A 16,084-nucleotide genomic window follows, 5' to 3' on the forward strand; every position below is an offset into this window, starting at 1 on the left:
GTACTGTGGGGAGGAAAGGGGAGTTCTGAGGCCACTGATTGAATGTTTCAAGACAGCCTTAGCCTTCTTTCACCTGTCCACATGGTACCAAAGGTGGGTGGGCTGCTGTAAGTGCTTAGGCAGGCCTGGTTTTGAATGGGAACATTGGCTGGCTGTAGCGGCAGATACCTTCCAGTCTTACTGCACCAATTCTGTGTGTGTGGTTTGATTGGTCATGAGCCTGGCAAGCCAAGCTAGGCTTTCCTGGCCCTCAGGAGTACATGAGACCCAAAGTAAACCCACAAGTATGCATAGAAGGAGAGTGTGAAGAACCCCAGGCTTGGGACCTTCTGGTCTTGAAGTCTTGATGGGGTTCTCACATGGGCCCACTCTGCACTACCCTTCTCTACGTGAATGGGTTACAGCCCCTAGCAGACAGATAGCTCTGTCCTTAGAGTGTGTGGCTCAAAGGTAGGCACAGTCTGGGCTAGGGTCAGGGCTGCAAGGTGCAAGGAGAACTGAGCCAATAGGGAGTAACTTCACATAGGATGGCAAAGATGGACATTTCAGGAGGAGATCTAGATAATGTCAAGGAGGAGGGCAGGAACTGAGGCCTGGCAATGGTGGGCTGTGGTAGAATCTTAATTTTACCCTAAGTGTGAGGGCAAGTGACTATAGAGTTTGGAGGAGCGGAGTGACCTGGTCATAGTCATATTCAGCAACCGGCAGTTCTGCATTTGAATTTACCAGGATAGAAGACACTATAAAACTGTTGGTATTGAACAGAAGACTGTTTTCTCATCATTCCCTAAACAATGCACTATAACAGCTATTTGCACAGTGTTTACATTCCATTTGGTATTCTAACTAGTCTAGACCTGAGGGAGGATATGTGTAATAACTCAGGGGACTTTGAGGATCTGAGAATTTTGGTATGCACTGGGGGCATTAAGGCCAGTCCATTGGATACCAATTGACAGTGGATTTTTAAATGATGATTCCAGTTTATTAGAGGCCTGGGAAGAGGTGGATTATGGACAGGGGAACTGAGAATCAGGAAGAAAACTGGTCACAGACACTCTTAAGTTTTGAAGATAAAACAAGCAGAGAGTCTCAGGTGTTGAATGTGAGGCCTCGTTCCCTCCTGTGGGTTTCCTCCTCTGAGACGCTGGTGGTCAAGGGTGTGGGTAGTATTTAAAGCTGTGCGAATCCTGGGTCATCTCCCTCCCACTCCAGTGTTCCAAGGGTCTTTGACTGAATGAACCATTAGGTTTACCATCATTTAGTGACATCTGTAAGGGGAGGACAAGCAGCAGAAAAGAGAGGAAGACAGCCCTAAGCAGTGTGTGCTTGGTGTCTCTGAATCTGATTGGAGGAGGAGGAATGACCAACAGTGGCCTTACTTCGGATGAGGTCAGATGAGAAAAAGGTCTCCACTCTACTGAAAGGGAAGTAAGTCACTGGTTACCTTAAGGAGTGGTAGGGTAGCCTGTTGGTTTGCTTCCCATGCCACTGTGAAACTGATGGGAGAGAGGGAAGTAGCATCCAGGAGAGCAACGGGCTTCTCTACTAAGCCAGTGTGGTGTGGGACGGCTCAGGATGCTCACCTAGTATCTGCTTCTGAGAGGAAGCAGTGAACAGATGAATCAAGGCTTGGGAGGAGCCCTTCCCTCTGCCATGCCTTTTGGTCTTAGCTTTCTCTGGGTGCCTGTGGTGGTATTGTGTTCCCCAAGATATTGTGCACCCTAATAAACTTATCTGAGGTCAGAGAACAGAACAGCCACTAGATATAGAGGCCAGAAATAGTGGTATACATACCTTTAATCCTAGCATTCCAGAGGCAGAGATCCGCCTGGATCTCTGAGTTCAGGGCCACACTGGAAACAGCTAGGCATGGTGACTCACACCTTTAATCCCAGGGAGTGATGGCAGAAAGCAGGAAGGTATATAAGGCATGAAGACCAGAAACTAGAAGCATTTGGCTGGTTAAGCTTTTAGGCTTTCAGCAACAGTTCAGCTGAGATTCATTTGGATGAGGACACAGAGGCTTCCAGTCTGAGGAAACAGGATCAGCTGAGGAACTGTCGAGGTGAGGTAGCTGTGGCTTGTTCTGCTTCTCTGATCTTTCAGCGTTCATCCCAATATCTGGCCTCAGGTTTGATTTTATTAATAAGACCTGTTAAGATTCATGCTATAGGTGCCAGTGTTATGCTTTGTAAAATGGAGATGTTGGGGTCCTGGCCTGGCTTCATCTGTGAATGCCAACTGAACCAGCAGCCATGGTAAGCTGTGAGCCCTCAGACAGCCACAGCCAAATATTAGGCCTGCGTGCATTTTGTGACAGTGATCTGTGATCCAGAGAACACTGAAACCTCCCAGGGTTTTCATCACAGGGCTTTCCTTCCCATTCTAGCCACATGGGTCTGGTGTTGAATAAAATAAGCAGAGGCCGCTTAAAGCTGGAGAATACCATTTGGAAAGTTGAGTCATAGAGAAACCTAGCACTGTTACTTACTGTGAGGTGCTGATAAATGGCATTGAAATGCCAGCATTCTATAAAGCAGAGCATAGGGAAAAACCAACGACAAAACAGAGGTGGCTCCGTTTGCAGAACATGGAGTGTTTACTTTTATATGGGAAGAAAACTGCTCTGCTTTAGGATTGTGTGGTGCATTTGGGTCAGTGTCTGTAAGCAGGAGGTTGAGGTTCCAGTGCCTCTCTTCTGCTTAATGAGGCTTACCTTAATTCATCAGCTAAGACCCCAATATTTCCCAAGCACACACGTCTCATGCTATGTGTAGTTGTGATGAGGAGGCCCTGCCCTGAATGGCCTGAGTTGCTGCTTGTCTGTGTTTGGAGTCTGAATCCTGGGCTGTGGGACTAAGATGGGAGAACAGGTGGTCTTGGGTTGTACTTTTTCCCTACAGCCTCACCTTGTAGCTGGCCTGATCCATACAGATCTGGACCAGAGTCCTCTAATAACCCTGGCAGTCGTCAGGAGTACAGTGTCTTGCACACTGAAGAGCAACTCACTGAGTGAGTTGAGGGTGGGGGTGGATAAGAAGGAAGAAAACAATCTGTCAGCATGAGGCAGTCTCTCCGGGACTGATCTCAGGATATTTACCTTGGCTCTCTGGTCATGCAGTCATCTGGGATAGAAACCAGCCACCATCCATTCTGGGGAGGTAGTTGCTGGTTATCTGCAGTCTCCATGTCCCTTTCATGGTGTAGAGAGCCCCTGTCATCTGCAGGATTCAAATGCCACTCCGGACAGGAGACAGACGCATCCAACTAGAATGTAGACTTTGTTCCTAGTGCTGGTTTCTGACCTCTGTTTTCTCCTCTCTCCCTTCCTCTACCCCTGCTCAGTTGGCTGGAGTTGTCTTCCTTGGAGTCGGGCTGTGGGCATGGAGCGAAAAGGTAGGTGGAACCTCTTACCAGGCCCCAGTTATTAGGCAGCCAGACCCAGAGCCATTGGACTTGAATTTTTCCCCCCTCTAGCTTGTTCAGTAGGCACTACCTGTGCAGTGAAAGGTTTGTAGCAGTTTAACCCTCAGAAAGAACTTGCCTCGCAAGGTTGGCTCTGCTCCCAAGGTCATGGACAGTTAGGCCAAAACTGGAAGTATAACCCCCAGGGTTTGGCAGCTGTGCCCAAGGCAGGCCTGCGGCTGCCTCCTAACCCTCTCTGTTATTTCTGTGAACAAGTGAGCAGGTCCCTGAGCAGAGTCATGTTTACTCCCCAGGTGCTTGTCCTGGCCCACAGAAAAATGGGAATAGCCTGGTTATATGCTCCTGGCTTTCTATGGGAGAAGGTGTGCCTTTAAGAACCTAGGTACTGCTTGCTGGTGTGTGAGGAAGGAGCAACCAGACTCTTGCTGTGCAGCTAGACAAGGGGCACTTGGTACTCCAGGGGCTCAGAGCTCCAGGGACAAGGTGGAGTCATGGTGCTGACCCAAAGCTGAAGCACCCCATGCCTGTGGTGGAGCCTGATGATGCTTCCAGAAAAAGGAAGCAGAGCACTTTGTCTGTGAGCTTTTATGTAAGGTTTTAGGAACAGAATGAGGTCTGCGCTCGGCCTGGGAACCTAGGAACAGTTCAAGGAGGCCTGTGAACCCCGATGGCAAAAGCTGCGTCTCTGTCTCAGTGACCTGGAGGCAGCAACCCATGCCTGTCAGCACCACCATGTGGTTATATTTGGGACTGCAGCAGGCTTGACCTGGATGAGCCCAGATCCTGGCGCTGGCTACACAGCTGCCTGTTCTGGCAGCCCCCTCCCCGTTTTGAATATCATGGAGTCTGTCTGTCCATTGTGGTTGCCACTAGTCACATATAATAATTTTAAAATAGTACATAAATATGTATAAGTACTTTCAAAATTTTCCTGCTTTCTTTTGGGTGTGTATAGTTATATATATGCACGAGTCGAGGTCAGAAAACAACCTTCAGGACCTGGTTCTTTGTTCTCCTTCTGCCTTGTGGGCCTAGAGCCACACTTGGGCTGCCAGGCCAGGTAGCAAGTGCCTTTACCTGTTGAGCAGTCTCACTAGTCCGTGACTACATGTACTCAAATAAAAACGATAAACTAGTTCTTATTTGTCTCTAGCCTCCTTCCACGTGTTTATTGCAAGTATATCCAGTGGTTGTCTTTGAACAGTGCTGATAGAACGCCTCCATCAAAGACAGGTCTGTGGGTAACACTCTGTTACCCACATCTACCCTTGCTGGGTGTGTTTCCTCAAAAATGTTCATTTTGAGGCCACTTTTAGCCAGTTTGACCATAGGCCATAGGGCTCTACTCCTCTGTGGCCTGGCCAAGGTACCCTCCAGGCCATGGAGGAAGCTGGGTCTGGGCTCACAGTAACTCCATCGTCAGTGTGGGCCAGGACTTTCATGGAAAGTATCTGGGGGCTGAGGTGGACAAGGATGCTACCTAGACACAGGGGCTCTGCAAAGTGGGCAGGAACACACTCTGGCCTGGCTCTTGATGACAGGACTAAGCCTTGAAGAGGCAGGCCCCCACCTTAGCTGCTGACAGAGTTTGGCTCAGGGCCTTGACTCCATTCTAAGGACACTGCTACCTTCTATTCTCCGCCTCTTCCAGGGTGTGCTGTCCGACCTCACCAAGGTGACCCGGTTGCATGGAATCGACCCCGTGGTGCTGGTCTTGATGGTGGGCGTGGTGATGTTCACACTGGGCTTTGCAGGCTGTGTGGGTGCCCTACGGGAGAACATCTGCCTGCTCAAGTTTGTGAGTGGTCCTGGAGTTGAGGGTGGGAGATAGTGGATGGGATGGGCCAGGGATATGGGCTCACATTTATTTTCTGGCCCAGGCAGTAGAAGCAGGGAGCAGTCCTTTGAACCTCTGTCTCACTGAAGGGATGATTTTAGGGAAAAAAAAAAAAAAAAAACCCAGACGATGGTTCCTCACCCTAGGAGAACGGGGTTTTCCTGTGGGACCCCCGTCCTCAGAGGAGCCAGCTGATTGCAGGGGTTCTACCCACCTCCTTTGCTTTATAGCTCCCCTTAGAAGTTCTGAAGGAGATGTTTGCTGTTCACCTTTGCCCTTCCTGGCTAAGATCAAACAATGTTGCCAGTAACATTAAGAAATCATTTCCCTCCTCCTGAGTGTGAATCTGTTGGATGTACAATGCAGAGTTTTTAATTTTCTGGCAGAATTATGAGTTACTAAGAGTTTAGTTTTATATTTAGATATGACTTCATTTTTAAATGTATTCAGTTAAAATTAAATAGCACCTGGTGAGGAAAACACTTTTATTTTCTTCATGATTTATTATTTGTTGAGTTTATTAGGTCAGGCTTTCTTCATTTGAAAAGCAAAGCACACATTTTCCTAGATCTCCTCCCCCTTCAAAATACTGTGTTTTGTATCTCACTCCTCAGGGGTAGGCTGTGTGCATGTGTTTGTGCATGCTTGTTATTCTTCTCTGGGTTTCTTGGAAAGGCTCCTTCACATTTCCTAAATGTGGCAAAGTTTCCTACTATCCTTTATGGCTGTAAGAACACAGGCCCTTCAGGCCGCAGGCAGAGCTTCATCTGTGTCCCAGTGGCTGCATGGGTCCCAATAGTATGTCACCACTGTCTGTAGCTGCACAGCCATGTTTCTCGAGAGGTGTATGTGCATGTGCACATGCAGAGTGGGTACTGATAACACTAGTACCTCCAGAGTGGTAGTGAACCCTGCAGGGGACTCAGATGTCCTGTATAAGTTACATTGTCTTAGACAAGCTCTGTGTCTGAATCTCAGGGTTTTTTTTCCCTAAAGTGGGAGCGAAGGATTGGGTTCTAGGATGGTTGTGTGCAGGGTGGAAACAAATAGTGCCCAGGTGCAGGCTCCATATGGAAGCAACTGACACGGCTTCTTTTCATTAAGGTGGGGGAGGGGAATCGGGGCTGCCTCCTAGAAAATGGTGGTTTTCACTCATCTCAGTTACCAGCTGTATATAGGTATGAGCAGTAGTATAGGGCATGAGTAGTAGTGAATCCCATTTGCAGAGGTGAAGTGCTGTGCAGCGGGCAGTGGTTCTGGGTCTAGTGGGGTGCATGGGTTAGCCAGGCTGGTGATGGCTAACTCCACCTCTCTTGTGCCCATGCAGTTCTGTGGGGCCATCGTGCTCATCTTCTTCCTGGAACTGGCTGTGGCTGTGCTGGCCTTTCTGTTCCAGGACTGGGTGAGGGACCGGTTCCGGGAATTCTTCGAGAGCAACATCAGATCCTATCGGGACGACATTGACCTGCAGAACCTCATCGACTCCCTTCAGAAAGCCGTAAGCTCTGCCTGACAGGCCTCCTGCTAGATCATGCCCTTTCCCACCTCTGGTCACTCTGGGGTGCCCTGCAGCTGAGATGGGAGCGAGGCCTTCCCTCCTGAGAGTGGTTCCTCTGCCACAGCATGGCAGGGAGGTATGGAGCATTCCCTCTGCCTCTGGTCAGCTCAGCCAGTCTTCACCAGGATCTTGGGCCCTGGGGATATAGAGGAGAGAGCTCCTCCCCTAGGCTTGTGACTCACAGCAAGAGCTATTCCTGTCCCCTTCCTCTCTGGGACCTTTTCTCCTTCCTGTTTGAGAAGAGCAAACTGCCTTCTTGGAGGAAGCCTCAGATGGAGGGATGTTACCTCTCAGAAGCTTTCCCCAGGGGGTTGAATGCGCAGGCTGGTGCTCTGTCCCTCAGCCTTCCTGCCCCTTCCCTTTGCCTGCAGCTACACCTGGAAGCTTGGATCACTGGCTGCTCCAGCCCCTGGGATGAATCCACTGCCTGCCACAGTGGCCTGTTTGAGTTTCCTCTCCCAGAAGCTCAGCTTCCAAAATGTCTTTTCTATGGAACACTTGGTTCCAACGAGAAACCAGAAAGCACTAAAAATAACTGACCCACTGTTATTAACCAAAACTTGTTTACCCTGTTGCATGTAGTCTGGAGTCCAGCAAAACCTGTTTACCTGACCAGAGAGGCTCCTGTGCCTTGTTACTGACTTGGGAGAATCCTGTGGTATAGCCTCCTGTGGGTGGCCATGCTGCCCTTTCTCTGTTCCATTTCTTTCTTTAGTGTTCATGTGGCATGGTCTGCTGGTTTCTAGCACTTTCCCCTGCTCTTTCCTAAGGGATGTTGTCTGCCTGCTGCTTATCTGTCTCTGTCCCTTTTGAGGCAGGTGAGACAGAATCTTGTGTAGCCCAGGCTATGTTCAAGCTTACAAGCCTCAACCTCCTGATTATTGAAATTAGAGGAATGTTTGTGCCCTGCCATGCCCAGCTCCTTTTCTTGTAAACATAAAGAGGGATCCAGTAGTTCTAGGGCTTGGATGAAGCCTTAGATGGCCATTAAGTCATTAAAGCGTCTTACATAGTGGAGGAGTGTGGAGGGGAAGATGGGATTTTCACAGGAAAAGTAGAGGAGGCAGACACTCCTATTGGCCTTTGTTTTGGCGGCTGTCACTAGGCCAGCCTCAAAGGTAAGTGTAGGAAGGAGACCTGCTGTGGGTGGCCACTCCCATCACAGCATGTCCTCAGTGTGCTGGGGCTGCACCTTTGTCGCCTGATGAGGGCTTTTTGTCAGCTGCACCATGTTTGAGGAGTGGAGGGCCGAGGTCAAGGCAGAAGTCTAGTTTTGCCGATGCTGTTTACCCTAGTCGTAAGTCATCCCATCATAGATAGTCAGCACCCGTTTTACACAAAAAGTCAAACAGGGTAATCAGAGCAGCAGGGAGAAAGACCTGTTCACCAAATTAGGAGAGGGTTACATCAAAGTGCCTTTAAAGGGGGCGGGGTGTAGCTTGGGTGAGCTCTGTCAAGGAGTGACTGGAACTTAGCATGCTGTGACCTAGACAGAGGAGATGGCATGGCTGCTGTTTCCTTCTTAAAGGGTTACCATTTGTTGGTGTTATTCAGCATCTCCACGGGCCTTGGTGTCTCTGTGTGGTAGATGGGAACATGCTTATTTCTGTCATCCAGAGACACCTTGTGCTGGGTGAGTGACCCTGGCCCTCCTCATGTGGTTCTTGGCTTTTGTGGTTTCAGAATCAGTGCTGTGGGGCCTATGGCCCTGAAGACTGGGACCTCAACGTCTACTTCAACTGTAGTGGCGCCAGCTACAGCCGAGAGAAATGTGGAGTACCTTTTTCTTGCTGTGTGCCAGATCCTGCGGTGAGTATATGTCCCTTCTGCAGCCCAGCAGCATCTGCCTTTTCCAGAGCCTTCCAGGCTGCTGCTTTCCAACACACTAACGGAGTGTGGTGCGTTCCCTCCGGCCCCCTCCACCCCCGCCTCCAGTCCTTGCAGCTCGGAAATCCTGGGCACACATTCTGGTGCACCTTGGCTCTGTGTTGGGTAAAGGAGGAGGAAAGCTCATTCTTCCTCACGTAGTGCCCCCTGGTGGTACTGTGAAGGTGGTGTGCTCTGGGCTGCCCCCTCTTGTGCTCAGAAGCTCTGGGTGATTGTAAGATGACACCTCTCGTGTGGAGGACAGCAGCAGCTCCATGGTTAATTATTTTTTAGCCTCTTCTTCACCCGTCTCCGTTCTTAGATTAGGCCTAAGTCCTCAGGGCTCTGGAAATTGATCACTTTGGGTAACCTGTGAAGAAAGACTGTTAGGTTTTGCTTGAGTAGAGATCGGCCCTGCACAAGCTTCGGCACAGCCCTGTGATGCCTAGCCACAGCCTCTGAGAAGCAAGCCTTACTCTGTTATTACCTGGGCAGGATCGTTGGTGTGGGAGAGGCCTATTTGCTGAGGTTGAACAGTGGTGTCTGAGGTGTCCAGGGATGTTTGAAATACACCAGTGTAGCAAGTGTTGGTGCCGTGAGTGTATCAAGTGTTAATAGTACCTACTGGCACAAAGGCTGACCAACTGTCGCCTAAGGCCGAAATTTGACTGGTTGCTTTGTATGATCTGTGAGCCCACTAAGATGCATTTATTTACTTTTCAGTGGTTGTTGCAGTCAGTTTTCCATCACTGTTTCCAACCCTCTGAGGAAAGGTTGGTGGGCCTCAGTGGTAGAGAGCATACTTACTATGCAAGAGACCCTAAAAATTTAATCCCCGGAATTTAAGGAGAAAGAGTTATGCTTGTTCACAGTGTTGGAGGTGGCCTTGATGCTGTCAGGTCTGTGGTGGAGATGGCAAGGAGCCCATGGCAGAAGAGTCTACATAGCTAAAGAACAAAACAGAACCCCACTGTGCCCTTACATGACACATTTCTAGAGACCTAAGGGCTTCCCCCAGGATCCATCTCCTCCAGTCTCTACCACCTCCAAATAGCAGCACCCTGGGGACCAAGCCTTTGGAGGATATTCTGCATCTAACTTCAAACACGGTTGAAGAAAAAAAAAAAAGTATAATACTTTGTGATGTATAAGAATTTCTATGAAATTCAGATCCCAATGTCCTCAGTTCTCTGAAAATAAAGCCGAGCCTGACTGTTTCTGTGCTGTCCAGGTCTGTGCTCTTGCTGATGAGGCAGAGCGAGTCCTGCTTTGGCAGCCTGTGTCTATGAAATTTACTGCTGAACCACCACAGAAGCAGCTCACTGACCCCTGTGCTGGCCTGGAAGGGGAGCTGGCAGTGGACTGCAGGGTGTGAGCTGTGATGGAATCTCCACAGGTGTTTCCTGGTGCTGGGTTGTGATTTTTCTAGTGCTTCCTACCTAGGTTTTTGACAGGACAAGAGTGACTTAAGTTTTCTGCTTTTCTTACAGCAAAAAGTTGTGAACACACAGTGTGGCTATGATGTCAGGATTCAGGTAAGAATACCAACACAAAGCTTCCCGGGTTCTGGGGAACTCTTTCTCAGGTTTCAGTCTTGTGTTCTAACCTTCTGCTTTAGCAGAAGTGCGGATTGGAGTAGGGAGACAGCAGGATTCACTTAGAAGGTCGCAGCTAAGCCTGAAGTGAGCTGAGTGCGTACGTGCGTGCCCAAACGCAAGTGTATGCGCGCGCGCGCGCACACACACACACACACACACACACATTTGAAGCCCCATGACTCTAAAGCCCTTGTATCACTAAACCTATCACTGCATTAGAAGTAGTGTGAATTGGGAGCAGAGGCTGTGTAACAATTTTCTGTTGTGCAGGAATTGAGGCTAAAGCTTTCAGGGTGTGTGACTTGCTCCAGCTTCCACCTGGAGGCAGTAGCAAGAGGGAGATGCCTGGACTAGGGTGGAGCTCAGAATTCAGAACCTCTTTCAGACCACAGTGAGTGAGGGCTTGGGTGTGAGAAGATAGCCAGAAGGCATACCACTCCCTCACTGCAGTCTGTTTTCTAGGTTTTGGTGATGTGGATGGCTGCTGTTGTGAAACTGGGGGTGTCTGGGAATGTAGAAATCCCCCTTCTTAGCCATGGACACTAGGACAGTCAGTCTGCATCTTGGGAATCTTCCGTTGACCTTGGTTTCACAGGAACAGGCTGATTGTTTTATCCCCCCAGAATTCACAGGCCGAAACCTAGTCCCCATTGAAGGCAGAGCCCTCATGATTGAGATTACTGACCTTATTAAAATGCCCAGTATGGCCTGGAGAGATGGCTTAGAGATAAAGAACACTGTTGCTCTTTCAGAAGACCCAGGTTTGGTTCCTAACACACACATCGTGCTCACAACCATCTGTAACTCCAGTTCCAGAGGATAGATGCTGCCTCTGGCCTCTGCAGGCACTGTATACACAGGGTGCAAAGACATAAATGCAGCCAGAATGCTTGCACAGTAAAATAAACAAATAAATCTTAAACAAACAAATAAACAAAAAAAGAGCCTTTCACCTCTTCCAGCGTGTGAGAATTCAGTGGGAAGACACTGTTTAAGCAGAACACAGCACCAGACACTGAATCTCGAGGTTCTACAGTGGTGACGAAGAATTACTGTCGCTTTAGGCCACCATGTGCTTTGTTTCAGTGTCCCAGACAGATGAAGCTGGAGAGGGGCATCTATGGAACCCAGCTTCCCCCAGAATCTCATCGCCACTTGGGGCAATCAAAACAAAATGTAAAGACAGGGAGGCTCAAATGCTGACATTTATTTTCTCATGAATCTGGAGCTCAGAAGTCTGAGATCAAGCTGTCAGCTGAGTTGACTCCTGCTACTGCTTGGGAAGGATCTGTTCCAGGCCTGTCTTCAGGGCCTGGACACCATCTCCCCTCTTCACATACAGTCACAGTCTGACGTTTCCTGGGGGGAAGCAATGAAGGCATGATGTATCCCATAATGCCCCTGACATGAGTTGATGTTTAATCTGTGTTGACATGGAGGGAGTTGATGGGAAGGAAACAGGTTGATTGACACTTACGAGGTAGTAAGAGTGAGGTGTGTGCTGTTACAGGGTCCCCACTGGACCTCATTTCCAGGAGAATTGGTAGAAGGAGCTGGCTGACCAGTGGGAGACAACCTAAAGAGACACTGTCCTTTTTTCTGCCAACTTTTTTTTGACTGAGAATGCTTGGAATCCCCTTTCCTCATCTGTACCTTGAAAGACATGTATGTCCTAACTAGATGTAAGGACATAATAGCCAGAATTCAAGGCTAAGCCAGGACTTAACCCCAGGCCCGTCTTTCTGGCTGTAGTGCCCTTGTATGTCTCCATACAAGGTGTGGAGATGTAGAGTAAGTTCATCTTTGGCTCTTCTCAGAGGAACTAACTGTCATTAACTTAGCTAGATGATAGGATAGCAGCTTGCCCTGGGAGAGGCCTAGACTGAATCTGGAGTATTTCTCATGCAGGGTCTCTCTTGTGGTCTTTATTTAGCCCCCAAGACCATCATCTACATGCTGTGCTTTGCTCTGCCCCATACAGAACCAGGTTCTCTGGGGACAGGGCAGGGATTGTGAGTGCTCAGGCTGAGGCCACTGTGCTGTTTCTCTGCAGTTGAAGAGCAAGTGGGACGAGTTCATCTTTACGAAAGGGTGCATCCAGGCTCTGGAAGGCTGGCTGCCCAGGAACATCTACATTGTGGCTGGTGTCTTCATTGCCATCTCACTGCTGCAGGTATGCTCCAGAGTCCGAGCACTGGGCCCTTAACACATGGTCTGCTGGGAAGGAGACTGGCCTAGGAAATAGTGTCCAAGGCATGGTGGCACCTGTACATGTGTGTTGGAGGATGGACCCAGGATGGGCTGTGGTTCCTCTGTCCCCACAGCCTGCTACCTGAAGGGAGACCTTCTTTAGAACACACAGATGGGACAGCTGTGGCCCTTTCTGGAGGGCCCAGTAGGCTTCATATGTATTGCCTGTGTGGTGGTCAGGGTAATTGCAGTGCATGGCCAGTAACTGTCGCCTCTTTGGGATTTTTCTTTCTGGTAGATTAAAATAGTGAGATTTTAAGGAGATGTCTGGAGCTCTAGTGTGGGAGGTGACTCTTCCTATTAGCTGGGGCAGTTATCTTAGAACTTCCTTGTCCCTGTCCCCTGGCTGGGTTTCCTGGAGTCTTCTTCCCCTCACCACAGAGGCCCCTGTGGCTTACTGCCTTTTGCGGCTTAAAGCTGTGCCTGTTCATTTGAAACACATTTCCCATGTGAACGAACAGACATTGGTAGCCCAAGAGTGAATGGGTCGGCTGGTGCCCACAGGAATATCTAGAAAAAGTCAAGAATCCAGTTCTTTCGGGGACACTGTCAGTTTTCCTAGTGCCCTTGAGTAAGAGGCACTGGCATTGAGCAACTTCTGGGACAGTGGAACACGTGTCAGGCGGCTCTGCCTTGAGGAGGTGACTGGGGTGGACCTGCATGCAATCACACATCTCTTTATTCTTCACTGTGTGTGTCCAGTGACTGCAGAAGACCACTAGAGAGAAGCTTGTGGAAAAGCAAAGGAAACATTTGTGAAGTGGGCAGAAAGAGAACTTCAGAGAAACTGGCTTCACTTATGAAGCAAAGAACTTCAAAGGGGGAAAAATCGAGCACATCTCCAAATGTGTTTGTCTGTTTAGGTAGAAAATCCTCACCCTTCCCTCATAGCATTCCTGTCTGCTAAGATCAGGATGTGTCTGCAGACATCAGGGGCATGGCTGTGAGATTGTTCTCTTGGGAATCAGGGTGACGGGGTGGCTGGTTCTCAATAGTCAGTGCTATTTTTCAGTTTGGCCTAGAGCTCAGATATGTGGGTCCTGTCTACTGTGTGTGGTGTGTTCACTCCCTGGGAGGCAGGCTGAGCACTGTTCTGGTCTGTGGCTCCTGGCCTGACCTCTTCCATGCTTGAGAGATGCAGCAGCTTACCCTGGGCTCATTTTCCATGGGGCGGGTTAGGCTTTGTAACTTGCTCACACTCCTCTCTCACTTCACCCTTGACCTGATAGGGTCAGTGAGGGACTGATAGGGTCAGTGAGGGACTGATAGGGTCGGTGAGGGACTGATGGGGTCGGTGAGGGACTGATGGGGTCGGTGAGGGAGTCCATGCAGGCAGTCTCCACCAGTTCCGCTGCTCCCTGCCCCTGTTTTAGGCCGCTGATCTTTGGCTTTGGTTTCAGATCTTCGGCATTTTCCTGGCGAGGACCCTGATCTCAGACATCGAGGCAGTGAAGGCAGGTCATCACTTCTGAGAAGCAGTGGCAGCAAGTGGAGCTGAGCCACACATGGAGGTGAAGCCACCCACAGCCAGACCCCAGTCTTCGGCATCAGTGTGACGTGACCTCTGTTTCTTCTTGCTGGTGCTGAAGACGAAGGCCCCTTCTCATCTGCCCACACTTGACATGGCATCTCTGAAGGGCTTTGCCCAGAGACAGAGAATGTGTCTTCATGTGGAGTAGAAACTCTGAGGACAGATGGCTCCCATGGCTGCAAGGAGGGCTTGATGGCCCTCTTGGAGCCCAAGAGTGTCTGCGGGCCCCTACCCACTCATTAAGGCTTAGGTACATACATGCTCAACTATTATCTTCTGTGGGTGGAACATTTGTGTTGGACCAGCAGGTTGAGGATAACTTCTGGCTCCATCGGATCAAGAAGCATGGGGGAGGAATAAGTGGTCCAGTGGGTTCCTGAGTGCCACCAGGGTCCATGGTGGTGCAAACATGCCCCGGGTTTGCAGGATCCTCAGCCACGTCCACATGAAGTAAGCCTGAGCCAGCCATAACCGGTCCCAGGGAAGCACCTTGCCACTGCCTTCCAAGCCTACACTGCTCTCCCAGGGTAGATCAGCCTTGTGTCTCCATAGCATTAAGCCCTGCTGAGAGCCAGCTCTCCTGTTCTTAAAACGTGTAAATAGTTTATTTATAGGGGTAAGAGTGTTCCTTCACCATGGCTTCATTGCCTCTTCTCTCCAGCATTCTTTTCTCAGCAGCCTTACCCAGTGTCTGGGACCATGCTGCCCTTTTCAGTTCCTTGAGTGTCTCAAGAACCAGCTGTGACAGCCTCTCCCTCTGGTCCACATTCCCTCCACGCACCCCTGCTTGGCTTCACTGTCTTCTGGTCTCGGTGCTACTGAAACTGCCACCAGAACTTGAATCCTGATTGACCCTTTCTCCCCACTGCCCTCCAGGGAGCCCAAGTTCCTGATTGCCAGCTGGCAACTGGGTTCCTCTCATGACCACAAAGAGCTAGTGGCCCAAAGTGTGCTGTCCCTGGAGGGCAACCCTCTGCAGCCAGGCCCTGCGAGCCACAGACACCAGGTGCTGCGTGAAGCTCAGCACGTCGTCGTCTTCTCACGTTCGTGGTGACTCCTCCACCCAGATGCCATTCTTCTGCTGCTGTGTCCACTGTCAGTGCTGTTCTGGGGCTGCTCTTGAAAATGATGTGTGTCTCAAGTACTGGATGCTCCTGAGGCATGCTTGGTGTCTGTCCACTTGGGCTGGGCTCCTCTAATGCTTCTCTGTAGCTTGTATGTGTCCTCACCGTTCAGGGGTTGAGTGCCTACCTTCAGTGACTTGCCGAGGTGTACATTCTAGTGTGGTGTATACTGGTGATACTGGTGGGTGTGTGTTCATGATGATGACGATGTTATAGTTTTCTAAATAATTCTCTATAGACTAGAGGAAGAAGAATGCTTGTGTTTTTAGGAAGTGTGATGCTTCTCTTTGACCTGCCAAACTCTTTTATGGAATATATCTTTATATTAATGATGTTGTTTGGGTCATTTTTTTGTTTGGAATCATGATTTTAAAAAAAAAAAACTACTTTAAGCATTTTGGTGATAAATTGAGCCACTGAGCTGACCTGAGGCATCAGGTGTGACTGGGTGATACAGGAACCCAGTGGTTAAGGCACATCCTGACAGATTGCAGGTATCCTTCATGTGTACCCTATAGTTGAAACTGGGTGGCTCATGCTTTGCCACCCTCAGCTAGAAGCATGAACTGGAAAAACTTCCTTTCCAAGCAGCACTATTCTCAGTTATCTCGATCTAGCCCTGGGAATACTGCCCATTCAGGCCAGAGTGCTCAGAGACCATGGGTCCAGACAGGACACTGCTGCTTGAGCTGTTAGATGTTTTTCTGTGCTGGGCAGTGCAGGATTAGCCTCCAAAGTGTCTCTTCTCTGAGAGAGACACTTTGGAGGCTACTGAGGCAGCATGTGGGCTGCTATCCTAGGAGGGTTCCTCAGCAGAGGGAGGAAGCCCCTGTCTCTGCATGGGGAGCCACTTGATGGCTTCCTGGCCCATAACTTCAGAGGTGCAAGAAC

General features: G+C 49.6%; 1 protein-coding gene across 2 annotated transcripts in view; it reads left to right on the plus strand.

Moving 5' to 3' along the window:
* Positions 1–15,525, plus strand: part of Tspan14 (tetraspanin 14) — a 56,381-nt gene extending 40,856 nt beyond the window's left edge. For both annotated transcript variants that reach the window (XM_028854964.2, XM_037208695.1), the window contains exons 3-9: positions 3,349–3,399; positions 5,081–5,227; positions 6,594–6,764; positions 8,508–8,633; positions 10,181–10,225; positions 12,342–12,461; positions 13,939–15,525. In XM_028854964.2, coding sequence (XP_028710797.1) covers positions 3,349–3,399; positions 5,081–5,227; positions 6,594–6,764; positions 8,508–8,633; positions 10,181–10,225; positions 12,342–12,461; positions 13,939–14,010 — 732 coding nt within the window. In that variant the 3' untranslated portion in view covers positions 14,011–15,525. The remainder of the gene's footprint in view (positions 1–3,348; positions 3,400–5,080; positions 5,228–6,593; positions 6,765–8,507; positions 8,634–10,180; positions 10,226–12,341; positions 12,462–13,938) is intronic.
* The last annotated feature ends 559 nt before the right edge of the window (positions 15,526–16,084 follow it).

The sequence above is a fragment of the Peromyscus leucopus genome, chromosome 9 (genome assembly GCF_004664715.2).
Source record: "Peromyscus leucopus breed LL Stock chromosome 9, UCI_PerLeu_2.1, whole genome shotgun sequence".
Lineage (NCBI taxonomy): Eukaryota > Metazoa > Chordata > Mammalia > Rodentia > Cricetidae > Peromyscus > Peromyscus leucopus.